The sequence below is a fragment of the Neolamprologus multifasciatus genome, chromosome 2 (genome assembly GCF_963576455.1).
Source record: "Neolamprologus multifasciatus chromosome 2, fNeoMul1.2, whole genome shotgun sequence".
In the NCBI taxonomy this organism is placed as follows: Eukaryota; Metazoa; Chordata; class Actinopteri; order Cichliformes; family Cichlidae; genus Neolamprologus; species Neolamprologus multifasciatus.
The window spans coordinates 33,774,286-33,796,254 of NC_140440.1; the positions used below are offsets into that span (position 1 = coordinate 33,774,286).

Sequence of the window (21,969 nt, forward strand, 5' to 3'; positions counted from 1 at the left end):
ATTCATTACAGCGACATGCTATTTTTGTCTGAGGCTCTCAGCACATGAGTAAAATGGGAAGCAATTATCTTGCATCATGGTCAGTGTCGTTTTTCACGCCCTGCGTGTGGCTAAGCATGTTCCACGCCTGAGAGCCCACCGTGCTACACCAGCGACAGGGAAAAGAAAGCTGCTGTGCCTCGGGCTTTCACGGCAGCTTATCCGTCTCAACGTTCAAGTCCTGCCGCCTATGCGCCTCTCTGTTCCCTGGCCGCTCCTGTAGTACCACAGCTCCATTGACAGAGAGGAAGAGAGAGAAATGGAGCGAAGAGAGAGGAAGGGATGCAAGTGTGTTGCAGCGTTGATGGGTGTGGGGAGGGATGCTAGCTGGAGTGTGCCTGCGTAGCACAAGCCTCTGCTACAGTATGCGCTGTCGCGGGAAGGTGTCGGAAAAGGCTCTGCATGTAGGCAGTGGGTGTGAAGCCTTTCATCTTGAGACAAATGCTTTTCCAGTTCAGCGGGCTTTCGCTTTCTCGGGCATCTGTGCGTGTGTACATGTGTGTCTAAGAAAGAAGAGATACATAGAGAGTAAGACAGAGAAAGCATGTTTGTGTGTTTGTGTGTGTGTGTGCACTTGCAGGAAGCAGTGAATATAGATCTGGATCTGCCTGATATAGGGTGGGGAAGTGTGAGCTTTGATGCCTTGATTGCATTTATGGGTGCAAATGCATATTAGCAAAAACTCCTCGCGCAACAGGCGAATTCACCTAGACAACCTAAAGCTACTTCCAATATTCATCCAGCACACTAAAAGAGCTGCTGTGGCCTTCTCTATGTAATATTAGCATCCTTTAGCAGCGCACTTCAATTACCCATCCTTGAAAAGCACTCTGGCACAAGAGTAGGCTCCAGCTTTGGACATGTGGTATCCATAATTCATCCCGTGGCCGATCACTCTTCCTGCGTCTGAGGAACTTTAAAAACTGGGGTATAAACAGTGTTCGGTCTCGTGTCTGTCACAGCCGCTTAGGAAAAAACAAAGCTTAATTTTTCCGTGCCATGGAAACACCCTGCCAATCTTCACCTGGGGTAAAAACAATAGCAGCTGGTTCAGACGAGCATATGCACATGCAGACACACACAGGTACAATTGTGCAGCCTGGGATGAACAGGTGAGGCTGTGGTGAGTGTGAGTGGGGCACGAGGACCAGATTAGAGCCATTATCTGGTAGAGAAATCGTCTGCTTAGGAAGGGGGCGATTTTATGAGAGCTGTCAGCAGTGCTATTATTCCATATTAAACTTTGATGTATTGTTGGGGCTGGCTGCTCAGTGCTACCAGCATGCATCTACATACTGTACTCTCTCCAGCCTCGCTCAGATGCTCAGCCAAGTGTTACGGGTCAAAAGACACGCAGCCACTCATTAAGTCAAATAGAGGCATAAAAACTGGCTAGTTAGGTGTGATTATTTTGTTAAACAACATCTATAGATGTAAACCTACCGTGACCAGGAAGCTTTAAATCATAATCCCCCAGTTTTCTAAAGTAATGAAGGTGTTTGTGCCTGTGGATGTTATTACGGTGGAGAAAAGAAAAGCAGCTAAACTTTTCCAGATGTCCAAGGATAATATAGTAATAGCGGGAAAACAGTTGTGTCAAAAGGGGAGCAGTGGAAAGGTTATTACAGGATTACAGACAATCACAAAGCCAGTTTAAAGCATAGAAGCTTGTGAGGACCAGTTGGGTTTATATCGCATCCACAGGGTCAGATAAAATCTGTTTCATGAAGAACCTGGATTTCCTCTTGATGCAGCCTAAGAATGAAATATATCCAACGACCTGCAGCATCACTGTAGTTGTAGTCTGCAAAGACAAACGCAGACATTGACCAATCTAAGCGGAGTTTGGAGTCTCAGTAAAGAGTGATTTGTTTTCCTCTTGTTGACTTCTCTGTTGGCTTAAATAGAAGCACCAGAACAATGTTTTTATGATTATATATATATATATATGCACTCTGGTTGACTTTGCGACATAGGATGAAAATAAATTTGTCAGCTGTCAGCTATTTTTCCATCCTACTTATACTGTATGGATGTGCTGATATATTGCACTGTATATCACGTTCTTTAGACTGTAATTATGGACAGCCACGAGGGGTGTTGCATCAGGAATTTCTGACAGAGACAATACTTCTTACATCTATCCAATATAAACAGTAATACCATCAATTTAGTGTAAAAACAGTTTGCAGGTATCTGGATTTGCTTGTTAACAGCTACAAACCCATCGTTTATTATACACGAGGTTCTCACGTCTTCTGTGTTGACATTGCCTAAATAAGGCGTTAAACCACTGCGGTCTGTATTTAACAGCACATAGACAGCGCTGCTTTACTGCATAGATTAAAACACGCTGTTATTTTAATCTGTTTGTTAATTAAACAATACTATTTTCATTCAATATCACCCAAACATGCTTGGGTTTATGATGTGAGCTTCAGCGTTCCTTGAAGTTTCTGTGAGAAGCACATAAAAAACAACTTTCTGAGATCTGTATAATATCACCCAACATGAGCTTTGATAATGGCATTCTGGCACTCGCAAATAATTGCTCTGGAGTGGAAGTTGAGGAAGAGATTTAGTGAAAAATCATAACTCATTTGGTAGGGATATAAGGCTAACCTTTGGGTGAACACTCCCCAGAGAGGTCAGCTGTTGAAGACTTTGGCATATGTGACTGCTGTGCTGCTGTAATGTGATTCAGAACCCACTGAATGAATAAATCTACTCACTTAGATCTTCCCTTGAGAGTTAATCCAGTGAAGGGGGTAGAAAAGCAAAGGGAGGAGCTAAGAAACGTCCAAGAGACAGAAAAGAGAAGGATTGGCAGGAAGACATGTTATCTGGATTGTGAGGAGACAGCTACAGCTACACCTAAAATTTCAAAGTGGATGTCTCAGCCTGCAGTAATGGATAATAATTGCATTTCTTTTCTGTAAATAAGTCTTCTGTTAAGCTACGTTTTCTTTCCTTTTCTTATTGGAGACCAGATCTCCTTTGAGTTTTGAGAACACAGCCCTTTAGCTTCGGATAAGCGTGAGTTTAAGGGGCTCCTGTGTTAACCGGAGCTCGTGTGATCACCAGACCCTATCATCAGGCTCGGGGCACTCCTTACAACTTAATTAGAGCCAGATATTTTCAAAATCTGCCCCTTTTTCCTCCGGTGTCCAATATTAAATTGACTTATGGCTCTCTTTTTGAACATTAAGTGCTACATTTATAGCGGTTGTAGCAGCAGATCAGATTCCTGATCGCGATCTGAGTGGACATTTTTATTAACAGCCTGCCAGACCGCAGAATAAATACTGTGGTCTTTGGGAAAGCAGGTGCCTTAATTACTTTCATGCTCGATTTGTAAAAAGCCAGAAAAGGACTTTTTTGAATTACTTTAAAGACATAATTTGTGGAAGAAGTACATATTTAAGGACCAAACAGTTATGCAGAAACAGAATTTAATAAATACTGCTTAGAGTATTGTCGCCTCTAACATCAAATCTCTATGGATGGCATTTTGGATAGTGAGATTTCATATATGGCTAAAAGTGTTGCACAGCTGGCTGATGTTAGGCTACCTCAGATGAGGGATTTCAGTGCTGTGAAGATGGCAGTGTGGATTGGGGCTGTGGAAGTGTAGCTGCACTTCTTAGATTTTGGGTTCATTTAGTGACTCCCCCACTGGGATCTGCTTAAACTCAAAGCCTCAGGCAACACGATGTGCATGTCTCACTTATACTCGGGGAATTATAGGATGTTGTGGTATACCTCATGTGGTTTCAGACTGTCATGTACCTTATGTTCTCGACTTAAATTAAGTGCTTGGAAATGGGAAATGTACAACCTCCACGCAACTGGGTACCTTCAGCGACTGAGAACTCACTCATTTATGAAATCATGCATTATTCATCACAATTGCGCAGTCTTTGATCACAAACGTTATTTTCCCTGGGAGACTATTTCACACCTACACGTACATTTAAACGCTGGTCAATGAAATGATCCGCCGCTGACTGAATACCATGGATAAGGGGCCGGCCCCTCACTGAGTGCCTCTGCCTCATTCATTGAGGAAGACAGCCCACCCTGCAGTACTCAGAGCCCCTGAACATGAACAGATGTTTTTGACAAAAAAAGGAAAGAAATACAATATATGGAATTCATAAACATGCATCCACATCAGGCAAACAGTTTATCCTAAGAGCGGACGGAAACCTCGCTGACGCAGAAGGCCGATAAACACAGAAGATCAGCTCACCTGCAGCACTGTGCAGCTAAATCTGTCAGTAAAAGTCTTTGCAATTTTATTTCTTTGCTAAATCTGTGTGATGAAATTGCTTATTATATTTCACTGCACTGACTTTAACCAAATGTCATTTCTCTGCACGCCACATGCACAGCATATCATTTTTATGGGGGAGACACTTTGGATTATAGATATACAGAAGTGCAAATGCAAGATTTGCTCCTACAGATTATTTCTATATATAGGAAACCCTATTGTGAACTACTCTTTAGCATTAAGCTTCAGGTTTCCACACTATTCCTTGTAGTTTGGTTGACAGGTAACACTGTCTGATGCAATGTAGGTGCTATTTTCCTTTAATAGCTCTGAATATGCAACGGGGAAAGGCGATGGTCTCCTTTGGCTTTAAAAGCTGCAGTGAACCCTTTGCAGCGACGTTTCTCTCCCTCTTTCTGTTTCTCTCTTTTTCCCACATCTCAAATGGGAACGCAGGTTCACAGCATGGGGGGGTGATGACACAGGAGAGGGAGGGGCTGTGTTTCACATCTGATTAGTGTGCCCATGGAAACGGATGGTTGGAGGATCCCTTTGCCCTTGACGTGCAATCTCTAGAGATTAGGGCAACGGTTGGTATCCTTACCTACTGTAGCTGCCATGCGCAGAGATTTACCCCCGCTGATGTTAGCGGAAACAGCAGCAGCAGCAGCAGCAGCAAGCATCTCTCCTGCTCCTGCCCTCAGCTGATTGGGCACACCTAGTGGAAAGTTGTAAAAGGAAATCTCCCCTTGTGTTTACTTTATGTTTTCTTTTCAGACTACTTAGTTCATGCAGCAGCTTCCAACCTGCAGTAACCTTATAGCCACAAATTCACCTCTTCAGCTGTAGTGGGGGCTGTGAATAAACCAACATGCAGTCAAGTGGTGGGGAGAGGCAGTGGCTTCATTAGCTGGCTCAATGCTGCTGCTGCTGCTGGCCCTTTGAACTCATAGTGCTCTGATCATAGCAGACCACCAGCCTCACACCTCATCATTTCATACGCTCTCTAATTCAGGAGTATATACAGCATCACACTTCACAGGCAGCTGACGTACTCAAAGGCACACACAAAAAGCCAGAAACCAGAGAGCTGTACGGTTTGTTTTTAATCTCTTCTGAACCTTTAGTTCAGAGCTTTGGGGGTAACTTTCAGAGTGAGCTGGACACAGGGTTAAGTTTGAAAGCTGCAGTAATAGGAGCAACTTTTCATGCACTTTTGTGTCCTCGGTGGAGTTTGTGTAGACAAAGCCCGCCTTTAGCTCAACCACAAGCCTAGTATTATCACAGTACAACAATGCTGCATATCAAACAGTCCCCGACAGAAATAAAAGAAAGTGCTCACGACCAAAACAAACCCCCCCCCTCCTCTCCTCCGAGAGGAACACTCCAAGCGCAGTGGCCCACAGAGGAGGTTAAAAACACCACAGACTCAGCCAGAGGGCTGATCTGGCATTCAGACTCAGTGCAGTGAAATTTGTAAATTGAGAACCTGGTCGGTTGACAATGTCATTCTTTTTGCTCCAAACTGAGCGCCTTTCATGGTGGCTGCCATGGTAACGTGGTCTGAAAGTCGGGAAGCAATTGGTACCAGTTTCTGCCAAAGCCCAGACTTACTGGTAGGAATGCAATATGCAGCATTTCCGACACTAAATGCTGGATTGTACAGGATAAACGACGAGGGACGTCCTCCTTAGTTAGGCACCATTCCATATGTGCGGGATGAATGTGTGGGGAGGCTGTCAGGCAGCGAGCAAATCCGCCGTGTGATGCTGTGGCAGAGCTGAAGCTTATTCTAGGTTAAAGAAAATGTTTGGCTTGTATCTGGCACAATTAGCACATTTCATCCTTAGCTTAATAACCCTGATCCCCTAATGTGCTTATGTAGTGGGAGCATCTCTGCCGATGACATGTCTGTGTCTGGCAGTGTGGGTTAGTATGTCTGTGGCAAAGGCGTGTCATAGAGGGATTCATTAGCTTAAGCGACTGCTCCTCTCCTTTTAGTGAATGAAGGAGGGAGGCACACGATGGAGACAGCAGGCCTCCAACGTCATGTAATAACCATGGCTACACACACCAGGGTATTTATTCTTCCTCTCTCCCACTAACGCAAATATTGTTTTGCTACCCGTAAGAATTACACAGTCCCATAATAAGCAACAACTATCTCCCTTACAGAAATAAATACTGATACCGTCCTCACATTATTGTGTATATAACAAACAAATACTGTAATACTAGCCCCTGTTTCATTTGAGCCTAAATGAAAAAATGTTGTTAAGCAGTGAGGAATACTTTTATATTATTAATGTTTAAGTTTATAAGACTTTTGTAATTGTGCAAAGAGGACAAGAGCTTTAGTTCTCATTTAATCCAATAATGATGCAAACAGGCTTTTAACCCCGAGAGACACAAGAAATAAGACTAAGAGTCTCCAGCTGTGCTAGCTGCTCATTGAGGCTGTACTTTGAGCAAAATACTACTTGTAGCTTCTAAACGATAACACTAACATTCAGGGATAATTAGCATATAATGTTTATCTTACTTTAACTAGTCATTATTGTAACATTTAACAGGATTAAAGTCTGTGTAGGTTCTCAGTCATCCAGGTCATCGTAATATAAGGAGGTTGGAAAGAAAAGCATCCACACTTCTCTAATGTAACAGGATTTAAGCACTTTACATGAAGTACAACTGAGAATGATGGGAAGGTAAATAATTTTGTGAAGGGGCTTACATGGAAAGTTAAAGACAACCTGTTAAGATTTCTTTACTTTCTATATTTCTATACACTTTGAGCATCCTTTGGGGAAAAATCTCAGGCGTCAGACTGACAGGTTTTGTTTCTGTATGATCTCAAGAAAAATAATATTCTTAATATGAGTATGTCAAGTGCACAGCTCTGCCCCACCCACCTGCTGTTTAAACCTTGTGTTTGCAGCGGGCACCCAATCAGACGAAAGTTGCTATAAAGAGGAACTGGTGTCGAGGAGCTTGTTTCAGACTGCAGGGTTGAAATCGGTGTTTAGTGTGATAAAAATAAGGATTATTTTGAACTGTGAATCATGCAAAGCTGCTCTAGGAGAGTCCAAGAGTAAAAATATAGAACTGAACATGACATAATATGTTCACTTTAAGGACTCATCCTCACATGGGATCAAACATTTCAAGTCTTGTGCAAAAATTGAGACTTCTTGGTCATGTTGTGGTATTTCAGTGATTGAATGCAAAAAAGCACTTTTGGGACAGCAGAACGGTTCTCGAAGGATTAATCCTCGGGACGCCATGAATTTCTGTAAAATTGTTAATTATAATAGTTGCTGACATTACTTGATAATCCTGGACATTAATGAGGTTTTTGATGCCTCTTCACATTCCCCATTCCCATTCTGCCAGCTATTTGTTGACAGCCTGATATACATCAGTACAGACTGCAGCGCACGAGGCACAGATGTGTCAGATGAGTGATGTAGGGACAGCGGTAAAACAAAACGCAGGAGAGATTAGATTCGAAAAGCCCGGCCGACCGTGAAAAGGCATCTCTGAGATTGCACACAATTGATTCATAATCAGTGTGACTGTGAGTGATGAGGCACAACGAGTAAACAAACAAATAAGATTCAAGAGGACAGCAAATCAATTTGAGGTGACAAAGAAAATTAAACACAGCTACGATTACATTTTAGTAGCCATTCTTCACTGTGCCTGTTTACATTTGATGCAACAGTTTCTAATGAACACAGCCCCCCCCCCCCCCCCCCTCCTGTATACTTGTTGCTGTAGACTCATGGGCTGGTTTAATCTCTTATGTCCTAGTGGCAGAAAAACCATTACGCTGTAGCTGCATTTACAAGAGCAGACATTTGTTATGTGGTCGTTTTGGCAGTCAATACACACAAATCAGCTTTACAACTATTAATAAGCAGCTCTGGCCCATTTGCTGTGCTGTGTTCCTGCACTGACACAGCACTGTGATATATAGGTTGCTCTTGCCAGCTATGAGGGCAGCTGATGAACTTGGCATTAAACCAGAGGACGGCTATTTCTCTTCTCTCTTCTGACTAGATGGACAAGTCCTGGAAGATGTATGTCTCTCCAGGCTCCGTTGATGGACTGCTGCAGAATCAACAGGGATAAGCTGCCAGTATTCGACTTTTCGCCTGGCTGTAATAAGACAGAGCACCAGCCATCACCAAAAAAACACAACATAACAGATATCACCTTAGGAGGTGGTGAAATTAGGGCTTGGAAATAGGGAGCAGCCCAGCTGCTATTCATCATTAGTCTTTTTCTCCTCCTCTACCCACCCTCACTCGTGCAACAGCACCGACAATAAACAGTCGTTCCTGAAAATCCTTCTTTATTGAACTTTAATTCGGAAATTACAAAGTGTGGAGATTTGAGGGCAAAACTGGGGCTCCAAGGTCATCCGAAGTAGAGATAAGAGGCTTCTTATTGTGAGACATATACTATCCTGCCGTTTTACTGTTGTGCCAGCTGGACATAAACACGTGGATGTCTCATGGGAAAAGATCAAATGTGATACCACAGAAGCTGGATCCAATTTCACAGCAGTAAGATAGCTGAGATATCTTTGTTTATGAAGATGAAATATGTGTTATCCAATGATAAACTTGCCATGGAAACAATCAAAGGATCTTCTGCAGAAGCAACAGATGCTGCAATAATCATCCTGCAGGTATTCCAGTGATCCCAGGCTAGCTGTTGATGTATGTCGTTTCTGTCACATTTCCATGCGTTGCCTACAAGCTGCAAGAGTTAATCTATACTGCCAGTGTTATCACTGAGGCCCGGCTTATTTTTAGCAGCTTTCATTGCACTTCTCCATCCCATAGGCACATTGTATGAGTTGAGATTTGTCAGGAGAATCACAAGATGTTCTCCTTTCAAAACCCCAGTGCCGAGCGGTGCCTGACAGCTTGCCATGGTAGGAGACATCTAAATTGTCTCATTATGGACCTGGGTTATGACAGGCTGAGCCACCCGGAGAGGATGATGAGTTGTGTGAGCTGAGGTACAATTACTTTACCATCTTGCACTGCAGTGTGTGTAGGTCTGCACGGTGACTGACTCCATGTGTGCTTTGCAGCACTTGTTAAAGTAGTCCATCACTCAAAGATCAGCTGCAGTTGGGCTTTGAGCAGAACTGCAGGCACCACTGTGAGACATAAAAAGTCAGTATGTTTTAAGTGGACTGCCTGCTGCCCTCTCTAAAGCTGGAGATTGGAGGATTGCAACCCGCAATTTAATGTTTCTTCTTAACTCAGAAAATCATGTTCACTTCACAGAGCTATCGGGCAGGAGGACAGAAAATAGGCAGGCTTTTAAATGTTTAAATCCTGACAAAAACCATGCACCATTTACCCATTCCCAAAACCGCTGTCATGTCTTCCACCTCCAAATATGACCACCCAGCCACGTTTCAACTAACTCTGTCTCTAAAAAACTGTACGAACACGTTCATTTCAAGCATGCTGAAGACTCCATTGTGTTTCTGTGTGTTCTGCGTCCAAATGCCGAAGGTGTTTCAGGGGTGAATGAGGAGAAACAGGACCTCCCTATAAAACTTCTGTTAGCCTCAAAATCTTCTCAAACACAGAGAGTATTAACATTCAATCCCCTGGATTTGAGAGAAATGAACCGAATGCCTTCAGAATGAGTAAACGTTCCTCGTTCACTGCGTGTCTGGAACAATAACAAAAGGATAATGCGCAGATTAGTGCTCCAAGGGGCAAAGATGTGCTTTAGATGCGGAAATATGCAACCAAGACTTTCCCTGCTGCCAATGAATTAGCCCACTGTTAGCGCACAAATATACTGTGTAAGATGCTCGCCGGAGAAGATTAGCATGGAAATGCAACTTGAGATGTCTGGTGTTTCAGGGATATACTTTAAAAACATTCAACAAGCTGTCTGGCTTAGTCACGCCATGCACCATTATTTAAACCTGAAAGCTAGAAACCCTTCTCTATTTCCTCCTTTTCAGTGGAAGCTGGTCTTTTAAAATGTCTTCATAAAGCCACAGCTGAAGGTCATTAATTAATAAAGGCTGCAGAAAGACTGTTTTGAATGCTGCTCTTGAAGAAATTTGCCTTCTATTCAACCACACTGATCTTAGCTATTAGAGAAACTTGAGTTTTAAATGCAGTTCTGGAGGCAGTCTTTAAAGTTTCAGACAGACAAAATCCTCGGGGTCACAGCTGTGCCTTCTTCATTTAATATCATGACTGTGCCGCAACCAAACCGATGGAAACCGTCTTAAGGAAGCAGGGAACTTATGGCTTTTCTAAGCTCCTCAAGTGCTGTCCTCAGTGTATTTTCTGCTTTTACAAGCCTATGCAGTCAACTGGCTGACTTATCTTAAGCTGCGTCCTCACCCCAGCTCTTGTAAAGGCAGGGAAGGTCATTCACTGGGGAATTCTAAAAATGGTGCCGGTCTCTCCGAGGAGGGGAGACGGGAATGTCGTGACCTCATGTGAATAATGTCAATCAGCTTGTTTGATGAGAGACACGCAGAGAAAGGAGGAAGGTTGGCAGTTTGGATCTGAAGAAATCTTTGTCTTATGGGTAGATAAGGTTGCTGAACAAAGTATTTTACTAAAGCGAGAAAGGTTCACTCTAAAACCCCCAATCTGTCTTTGGGGCTTTAGTTTGAGATTACACCGTGGTATGGAGTTTATAAGGGATGGTTATTTTTGAGGCAGAGGAGGGATTTAATGAAAGAAACTATTGTGTTTGGTTAGAAGGACCTAGAGTTTTTCAAGTATGACCTATGCTACAGACTATCTTCCTCTTCTACTTCAATCTGAAACAAAATGTAAGTCAGCCTTTTGTGAGTCCTTCAATCTTTACAAGTCAGAAATCTCTAGAGTGCCCATGCAATCAGTGTGCAGCTCCATTTCAGTAACTTAATATTATATGAAATTAATGGTTGGTTGCACACATCCATTTGTTAGTTAAAATGAAAAATGCATCGCTGTGTATGTAATACCTGTATTATTTGCTGGTACGACATTGAATCACTTTGACGTGTTTGCTGCTTTTACTCAAATTTTACTGGATGAACAAACTGGGCGTGGTGTGAAAGATCACCCATGATAAATATTATGTTACACACAAAGATATGCAGCAAAATATTTTAAAGAAAAGATCTCTTGATCCCCAAAAAGAGGTTGGGAGTGGGGGGGGGCTCTGCTAGTTTGTAATAGGTTGAAAGGTCATAGAGACACTTAGGGTGGACCAAACCATTAAAAATGGAGTTGGGGGATGAAGCGCTGGGGGGGTGGCTTAAGGGGATCAGGGCACACTTATTGAGAGATGACTGAAAACATCTGGGTTCACTCTCATGCACACATTCACACGCACTCCGTGAGACCCAACGCTGTTAAAGCCATCCCCAAGAATGGATCAAACACTGCAACGAGATGCACCTCCACGAGTTTTGGTGCTTGTTTGTAATCTTGAGGGAGGGTGACAGAGACATGAGACATGAGGGGTTTTTTGCTTCTGCCACGGCCGTGTATCTGTTATGCTTTCCTTTGGACCACACTGAGTTGATGAACTACAACACTGGGTGGGCTTAGCGAAGGCCACACACACTCTCTCACACACTTATTTATGTCTATCTCTTCTTTCCTCATCTATTACCGATGTGATTCTTCTCTGCATCCGGTGACATATTTTCTTAGGCTCTGAAAAAACACTGTGAAAAACCATCATCGAGACAATTTTCAGGTGTTAAATTGGTCTTTTCTCTGTGTGCGTCTTCCAGGTCCCATGGCCTCCACGGTGCATGGCAGAGAGCTGCAAGATGCATCTATGGTGAGAAAAATGGTCCAGCAAAACTCTGCAAGGGGCGGTCAGACCCACAGACCAACCAGCTCGAAGAGAAGACGCCCACGGCCCCGTCTTTCCCACAAGGGGCCCATGCCGTTCTAGAGCAAGGTGAGTTTGTCTTTAACTGACCACTCACTAGGCTTTGTTGACGAAATGCTGCAACAAACCCATAGGAAAACAGTCGGATTTAAAGCAGTAAAAGTCTTCTACTCTCTATGGATATCTTGCGGAAAAAAACAATGTGCTAATCTCTGCTGTGTTTGCCCATTAGACCAATTTTCTGTCAAGTCAGAGCTCCACATTTCTCCAGAGAATATGAGCCAATACATCTCCTGATATATTAAATTCTAACTGCTGACTAGTGAGGAAACCCAACTTCACAGAGGAATTTCTAGGGGGAATGTTATTTTGAGTCCTGGAATACTGTGTTGGCAGAATCCCTTTGGATGCTTTGGATTGAATGGGAAACTTAAACTCTTACAGGAATACTGAAAACTCTGTTAATGGCAGCCAGACTGAGCTCCAACACAAGGATGTTATTGTTGGCAAGCAGATTATTAGACTTAGCCCACCAGCTTGCATGATTTCCTATTATGACTAAGGTGGTTTTTAAGTCTACCTCATTTATTTCCTCATACAGTAGAAAGATATACTTAGAAATCTTATCTTTGAGCCAATTCAGCTGGAACAAATCTTTACTGTCCACCTGGTTAAGTCAGTTAAAACACATTTTCCTCAAAAATAATACTCTGTAGAGCCGGGGTTTGTGGGTGGCACCATTTTTCTTGCGAGGGGATGTTTAACTTGCTGTCAAATAAAACAAGGCTTTGTGTGAAAAAGCTTTCATCCGAGATCTGAGATAACATTATACTTATCACTTTTTCACATTGATCAGAACCAAAACAAACTCTGCGTTTCAATAAAAACCAGATAAAGCTTCAATGGGAAACTAAAATATACCGCAGACATTTAAATAACATGATCAAATTTACAGAACATACAGATTTAAATTTACTGATGTCAGCATGTCACAGCCTCAGACGCCGTGAGAGGCAAGACGCAATATCCCTGCAGGAGGTGTCGACTATACAACACTGACCTGCAGAGGTCCACCATAAATTTAAGCTGTAGTGAGTGGAGGCTGCAGCCAGAGTGTGTCAATGGATGGTTAATCAGTTTTAAGAAAAAAAGGATCAAAGCTGCAGAAGTTTGGAAGCTCTTTTCTTTAAAGTAGCCATTTTTACAATCATAGGTGATTATTTTTCATTGTACTTTTTTAGATTTAGACTTCCTTTGAACTCATTCCAGAACTCTAAAGGTGAAAACAACGAGTAAGGACCAAGCCAAAGTAGTTTGCACTTGAAGGACAGCGTGGGTCTTACAACTTCCCTCGGTCTGCCAATAAAATGTGAGAATCCTCTCGGAGTTGAGTGGTCAGAGCTTATGTTCAGTGCCAGAGTTTTAGCCAGATAATGAGGGGAGCTTCAGGAAGTTGTGAAGCTCTGTAAAAGTGAACGGCTCAGTGAGTCACAATGCCGTCTCCGCAAACACCACTTAAACCACAACAAGCTAAAGATTTCCTTTTTTTGTTCACTTCCCTCTCTGGCTCCCCTCATTCTCGCAGAGTTCATAGTTCACCTCATTCATAGATTGCTCCCCACATACCATGCCAATCCACCCCCACAGTGGGAATCGGGCTCCATTAGCAGCCTTTTAGTGATAGCGCTACCAACCTTCACTGAGTAAATGATCCAAAGAAAATCAGAGCTCAAAGTCTGAAGTTCTTCAGTCCCAGTTTGTTCACAGCCTGACTGAAGGAATTAAGTCTTCACAAGACTTGATGTCTCACATCAGTCCATCCAACAAGCAGCTTGAAAGGCTTTGCGCTTCCTCATGTGTCCTGCTTTCTTCTTCAGTTTGTGCTGATGATGGGAAAACCACCTCTAGCAGCAGCTGGAGTTGCAGTTTGTTCGATCAAAGCTAGAGTTCAATGGATATATCCAGCTGAAGACAGGACTCTTACACATGCAGACTGTCTATGGATTTGTCATTACTGGCCTAAACTTCATTACCAGACTATTTATATCAAAGATTAAGAACAGTTATTGCCCCGGCATCATCCATCCTCCAGCTCTGAGCTATTTAGCAACATCACCCCATTTCAGTGTCAACAACAGCTCGTCTTTTATTATCTATGACACCAGAGGCAAAGCTGGATTTTCTCATCATTACACATTCCAGATGTGAACCACTCTGAGAAGAAAGAGAGCGACCTGGGTCATGTTCTTTGAGTAGGCTCAGATCAAACCATGCTATTACAACTCTTGGATCTAAGCCATGCCAGTGACAGTCTAAAAGACGACGGGATATTTTAGATTTAAAGCCAGAGGCAATTTGTGAAAACCCCTAGTGGCCTTGAGTGTGAGAAAGCTCAGTGAATGAATCTTTTAAAAGAGTTTCCCATCAAAACAATGTAAATCAGGCCTGCATCTTCTCCCATACACGCACTATGTGGTAGAGTATGACTTCAAGAGGGCTGCTGTACTGAGATCATACCATACACCAAACGGGGCAACAACAACAAACAACAGTGCAGCTCAGTGGTGATTAGATATACCATACATCAGGTCTCGAGGCATTGCATGACCTCAGAAAAATGCTATCGCGAAACAAAAACAGGTTCTTATCAGTGAATGAACCTCGTTGTCCGAGCCTTCTGAAATTATCAGAGACCAGGAAAAGATAAAAGATGCGGGAAGATCAAAGATTTTGTCATTGTCAAGAAGTGATCCAATGCCCCGAGCGCAGTATAACGTTGGGCTTGTGTTTCACAGCAAGATACACAATTGTTTTTCTTACTCCCTGCTGCATCTTCCAGTCGAAGGCAGTGAAATCTGGTTGAAACATGTCTGGGACAGACTTATGTTCTAGTTTATCAAACGCAAGATAACACAAGGTATGACACATAGAAAATTTTAGAAACTAGAATGTGAGTTGAGACGTAGTAAGAAATCGAGTGTGGTGACCTATAACACTGCCAAAAACACACTTTTTAAACTCAGGAATATATCAATATATAAAAATATATACAGAAAGACTAAAATACAGTTTTTATCATGAAGATAGCTCTGTTTATCAACAACAAAGACTAACAAAATATTGGTACTAGCAACAGAAAACGATTATGTTTGATGAATAGATGGATTTAATGCCAAAATTACTGCGCCTATATATTGCTAATAATAACACATTAGCAATACTGCATTTACAGAATAGTAGAACCGAAAATTAAAAATGATTTTAACAGGAAGCACACACTGTTAACAGTAGGGATGCAACGATACCAATTTTTTCAAACCGATACGATACCGATACTTGGATCTGAGTACTTGCCGATACTGAGTACAAAAACCGATACTTCTACCACACACACACACACACACACACTGCCCGTGGATTTTCTCTTGACATTTTTCATCGCTTTTCCAAAACCTGAGTTAAAGTTGGCTGTTCCGGTCCACACTGCTGACATTTTGTTTAGCCTAGCTACAGCAGCCTCCAGTTTCTCTTTTTTATCTGGAGCTGCCAGTCTCACTCGCCTAACCCTGTGCCTGTTTAGCGCGGGATGTCCCCCTAGTGGCCAATCTAAAAAACTACAACAGAAATGACAAGCCACCCTCTGATTAATGAAATAAGTTAGTATCGGTTCATGGTATCGGTTAACTTTTACAAGTATGAGTATACACACATTTTACAGTATCGGCCCCGATACCCGATACCAGTATCGGTATCGGTGCATCACTAGTTAAACAGGATTGTTCATAGCATCGTTATCATAGAACATAAATACAAAATATTACAAATTTACACCAGATGTCAAAGCATAGTTTAGTTAAATAAATCTTTTAGACAAATATGTTTTTATATGATGAAATAGTAATTTAAATGACATTGTATATTTGTAAACCAGACTATAATAAATAAATATTCAATTTTAGTCAATCATCAGTTTGGTCAAATCTCCCAACACAACAAACATGTTGAGTCTTTGCTGCATGTTTACTGAGACTGGAATGTAAACGTGGCGGAGAGACAACTGCCTCCACGAAGTGGTGTGACATCTTACTCCTGACAAACACCCTCAAAATGATCCTAATCAAAAGGCCTAAGAGTAAACTAACACTGAACGGAAAACGTCAAATGAGTGGAAAATGAAAGTAACCCTGGGTCGCTGTGAATTATCCCTTCAAAATAAAACAAAAACTAAAAAAGAAATTGGTTAATCACTCAATATTTTTGTGCATTCATCTTCACTGGCAAAATGTCACAATAGTCTAAAGTTAATGTCTGCATGACTGAATGATTTTCAGGAGAAACAGACGGCGTGGGCTCATGAACTTTCTTTTCTGTGTCGTCTTCCTGTTTTGCAGGCACTGCTTTGAGCGCCCTCCCCCAGGTTCTGATTTCTATGCTCTTCCTTTGCCTTGGGGGGCCTTGCAATGAAGGGCCTACGCTTGCCCAGCCTGAAGAGTGATGTCCATAGCACCTGCTGGTTCTTCAAGCAACTCTGTCCACAAAAAAAATCAGGACAAGCCGCTCACCCTCAGCTCTAGGAGGAACTGGGGGCAGGGAAGGGGGGTGGGGGGGTATTGAGCCCGAGCTATCAGACTCTATTTCTCTGTCTCTCTTTCTCTCTCTCTCTCTCCCTGACTACTTATCTATCTCTGTCTTCTCCCAAGTGTTTTTTTTTTCTTTTCAATTTTCTTATTATTTGCTTAATAGAGCCCAATCATAGCAATCTCCCTGAGTGTCTCACACACTTTGCATGACATGTGGTGGAGAGGGAGCCTGGTCAAAACAATCTGAATCCTAAAGCATCTGTCCCTTCTCCACGATGCGGTATTCCCACGTCTCGGATCCAAGGTTCCTGCAGCCGCTGATTTCATTGCTGTGTAGCTATTTAACGGCTTTACCGTCGGGTGAGGGCGCTGATCATGCAGACGGGGCAGTGTCAGTTTTAATAGTTGGCAAATATTAAGTTCGCTTGTGATACTCTGGATGTCTGATGCGAAAAAGGAATAAAAAGGTTTTGTTTGAAACGGACGAGCAAAAGCGTCACAACTTAATAACATCACTATCATCACTTAATTCTCATTATTAATGGTGCTTTGTACCTCCTTATGACAGTACGTCCACATGCAAAGCAAAGACGGACTAAAAAGAGAGCACATACTATCAAAACAATCTAGTAAAGTGACAGAATAAGTCCTTCATTTAGGAGATTCTTTAATCCAAAGCTATTCTGGTGTTTCTGAACTCATTAACACCTTGGGAGGCGGGGTTTACGGGCGTGCTCTGTACCATGTCCCACCTCGGATGAGTCCTTTGACCCCAAATCCCAATCCTGTCCCCAATCCCCAGCCTTCTCACCACACCGCTGCCCCCGCGCAGCTGCTCTACACGACTGTTAACTGGCAGTGGCGGTCTGCTCCACCGACAGGCCGCCTTGCCTTTTAATGAAGTGCCAAATAATAACCTTCTCCACAATGCTGCCAGGAGCGAAGCAACGAAAGGTTAGGGCGAAAACGAGAAACACATTACCTCTTGTTTGAAGTCTTGATACACTGACACATTATGCATTTGAAATTTCTGCAAAGAGAAATCCAACACAAGGAGGACAAGTTCAATTAGACCAAAAAGAGCTCAGTTAATATGCCGCCGTGATCAGCCTACCACTAGTGCTCTGGCTGTTTTAACATTCAGCATATGGCTGGTTTGACCCTTTGACCGATATCTTTCACTGACAAAAATGCTATGCCTTTCCATCATACTGGAATATATTACTGTTTCTGTTTATTTCTGTGTTATAGTTTGATTTCTTTTTTTCTCAGGGTGCTGTGATAGAGGCTTGTACTAGAGCAGTCTATTTTGTGCATTTAGTTAACAAGACACAAACATACAATACATTTAAAACGTATATGAGCATATTTTCGTATATTGTATCTTTACTCTCCCTCGTATGTATACATCGATATAGCCATGATTTATTCCGATTCAGTCACGATCCTTTCCCTACATTATGTTGGGTACAGTTGCCTTCCTGGTCTGCCTTTCCACAGCACAGGTGGTCACGGCTTTGATCATTACACTCATTAAATCCTAGAGTTAATCTTTCTCAGATGGATCTCCCCAAGGTTGGCCGGGGCCACTTAGTCTGAGCTCATTGTTCAATTGGCTTAGACAGAAACTGCACCCTTCCCCCTTTGCAATTTCCGAACCCCCCGCTGATTCAGTGTGTAACCGTGTAACATATTAGGACTGTGACCTGTAGAAAAAGACACCTTACAATCCTTTGTTGTTGTGTATTAGCTGTGCAGAGCAACTTGCTAATTGCTTTTGTTTTCTTTAATCCGCTCCAGTTCAATCAGCAAACTCGTTTCTTTCAAATCAGTTTCGACCACATAAGCAACTGATTAACCTAGATTTCCAACACTTTTTCCCTCTCGCCATGTCTCATGCAAATATTATAATAAAATGCAGAGACTTCTCAGTCCCAGCGTGAGATGCTTTTATTAAGAGAGCATCTAAAATCACAGTGGTAATCCACCCAGCCAAGCTCACCTTGATTAAAAATGTATTAAATCCTAGGGCACTGTGAAGTGTAATAATTTCAGTTCCACCATTATTTTTTCATACCCTCTCAGACAGAGATGTAGATTTCATTAATGCTCCTCGGGAGTGAGACAGCTTTGCTCAGGATGTCTCATGTATTATTGGGGATGATAGTAAGGAGATATGAGCTGAGGATGAAAGTTCAAAGCCACAGGAGTTGGGATGCTGGAAGTAGACTGGGTCATGACACGGGGTTCAAATCGATGTTTCCCCATCTCAGAAGTTATCGTTACAGAGCCGAGCAACGTCTGTATCCGCACTGTTTTTCATGAATGTATCCTCACCATTCGCACCAGCCGCGCTGCCCTTTCAGAGACCAGAGCAAACCGATGTTTATGTACAGAACCCTTTTTAAATCTCGGCCTGGTTATCAGTCGAATCCAAAAAAAGACAAAAATCAAAAGCCAAATATCCCACTGATCCAAAGCCTCCGATGTCAACGAGTCCCAACAAATAGACGTGGCTTTGCTCCAAGACTTCTCTGCATGGGTTTGCAAGGCTGCACTTTTGCAATTCCATTATGCTGCTGGAAAAATACACCCTGAAAACAAGACTCTCTTGGTATGGAATGGTTTTCCAGTGTATTGTGACATTTTTATTTTTTATTTTTGTCTGATTCTTGTCTAGCTGGTTGTCCAAAGCTTACTTTTTTGAATACAGTGTGAGAAGCTGTATCTTTTGTGGATGTAACAAAATAGAAAAGTAGTCTGCAGCACAATATGTCGTGGACACGTGAAAGCTTTCAGGCATTCTTTTCTTGTAGATCATAGCCCACAGCCCTCCCCTGCACATCAGGTTAATGGGCCTTGTGGTGTGGAAGGACAAGCACGTCTAGGCTCAAACTGAAATGGTAAACCAATACATTATGCTCGGGGAGCAAAACCATTTTCCTTAATGGTCTTTTCCAGCAAGGCTTACACAAGAGAAACGATTCCTATCCTCTCAATGTTTCCTCTCCAGTTCCTCTTCTCTGTGACCATCACAAGGCCTGAGTAATGTTCCTATGCACTTGTTAGCATGTTTTCCTGGTAGAAAAAATGTTTGTTCTGAGAACTTGCCCCCTCTGTGTTTAGTTATTTTCGTCCAAATGCATTTGGCTGGGAGTGTGTAAGGAGTGGGGATGAGCAGAGAGATAGATGCGTGTTACTGGTGGAAATGAGAATAAGCTAGAAACAGGTTTTAAAATATGAGCTTAGCCATTGATCTCCGATAGCTATCGACACAAACCGCCCTGCCCCGACACACACACTCGCGCACAAAAAGATCGCAGAAAAAACACACGGTTTTTATTTTTTTAAACCTAAGATTCCTCTACACTGAACCAAACATTTCACTCATTGTGGAAGTGGCAGACGGCACATTCCATGATTTTACCTTAGCCCATCAAACTGTATCATGTTGGCCTTCAGAGTGGGTGTCTGCAGGATCGAGTGGCTGATATTCAATCCAATGCATTCACAGTTTTTCCACCGGCTGGGCAATCCAAAGGATAACTAGATTTTATCTCCCGTGAGAAATGACTACGATCTGTCATTATCTTGGAGCCTCAAAATGAGACTTCCTACACCCAAAATAGCACAGGCCCCTCCTGCCTTGATTGCGACACGTTCTCCATCTATGTAACCACTGTGTCAAAAATCAGCTACGTTCAGAACAACCTTAGGAGAAACGCAGTGTGTAGGCTTACACACCATCGCAACAGTGTTACTAGGTCTCAAGCAGATACCATTTGAAAGACGATGTATTACTCCTGAAACTTATATCCTGTTTATGGTGTGTGCTCATATTACTCACCAGGCCAAATGTACAGTCCCTGTCTCTGTTTTGATGTTGAACTGGGCAAAAATAAATGACATAAATAAATAAATAAATAAATAAATAAAACAAGTGTATCAGAAATGGTTGAAATACTGTGTACATATTTGAACTTTTGGTTTCTAATTTATAAAAGATAAGCTTTAGCTCTTGGAGTACTTATTTTATTTTTCCTTTCATGCGTAGCTTTGTGTTTTTATTTTCTATTTCTGTAAAGTGTGTAAATATATCTTTATGATAATAAGTAATATTAAAAATCTTATTTTAAGAAAAAGACTGTGTCCTGTGCTTTTTTTTTAAAGGAAAACTTCACATTGACGAAATAAGACAAAGAGTCGACACCCGTGGATTTAGACACAGTTGTGTTATCCAGATATGTCTGTTAGTGGGTTTCTTAACTCAGCTCCACAGAAGCGAAGATTTTCAACTTCCTGTGGATGAAAAGTCAGTTAATCAGCAAAATTAGCGACTTCATCCTCTGACAAATTTAAACTCCTGTACAAAATGTTCCCATCGACTAATCTTGTGGGTAAATATTTTCAAAATAAGTAAAAACCTTAGATTCTTGTCATATCAGGTGCTTGTGTATATCCTTTCTCTAATAGTAATGAAATACTTCAAATTATTGTTGAAATATTTCTTTAAAATATGAAAATATGAAGCTGATGTAACTGTTACAGAGAACCCACACAGACTTCTATGAATTTCATAGCCCCCTTTTTACATAATACCATTGAGTATTCATTGAGATATTTCAATCTGCATAACAGTGGTGGTCAACTGACAATCAAACTGAAATGACGGCTCCTAGCACCACATAAATTATGTTTATTGGCTTTGTACCTCCAGCAGTCACTTATATGATGCAAAAACTCAGACAGAAGCCATCATGTAAATAATTGTAGAAGAAGCACACTGCAAGTAATGAAATAATTAAGTAATGTAAACTTAATTTTTTAAGAATAGTCCTACTAACTCAAATAACACAAGATCAGCTAATATTGTTTTGTTCATTTGAGTTAGTTTAACTTATTATTTTTAACTATTTTGCATATTAAGTACCTGCTACTCAAAAATACTTTTTATTCCTTTTTTTGATTTTTGAAATATTTAAACATTGTCTCCAAAAGTTGATTCTGTTCATCTGGACGTAGCCTTTTTTGGGAGAAACATTTCGTCACTCATCCAGGTGACTTCTTCAGTCTCAGCTGACTGCAGGTTTCCCCAATCTTATAAACAGTACATTTGCATAATGACTGAAACCAGCCCACTGAAGGAACAGTGGGCTGGGAGGTCAGTTCCTTAATCATAAT

General features: G+C 41.9%; 2 protein-coding genes across 2 annotated transcripts in view; one reads left to right on the forward strand and one right to left on the reverse strand.

Annotated features, from left to right (window-relative positions):
* Positions 1-20,930, forward strand: part of apln (apelin) — a 22,260-nt gene extending 1,330 nt beyond the window's left edge. Inside the window, exons 2-3 of the mRNA XM_085173633.1 lie at positions 12,105-12,277; positions 16,600-20,930. Coding sequence (XP_085029759.1) covers positions 12,105-12,271 — 167 coding nt within the window. The 3' untranslated portion in view covers positions 12,272-12,277; positions 16,600-20,930. The remainder of the gene's footprint in view (positions 1-12,104; positions 12,278-16,599) is intronic.
* vimr2 (vimentin-related 2) overlaps positions 1-21,969 on the reverse strand; it is a 131,175-nt gene that overhangs the window by 41,726 nt on the left and 67,480 nt on the right. The window lies entirely within an intron of this gene.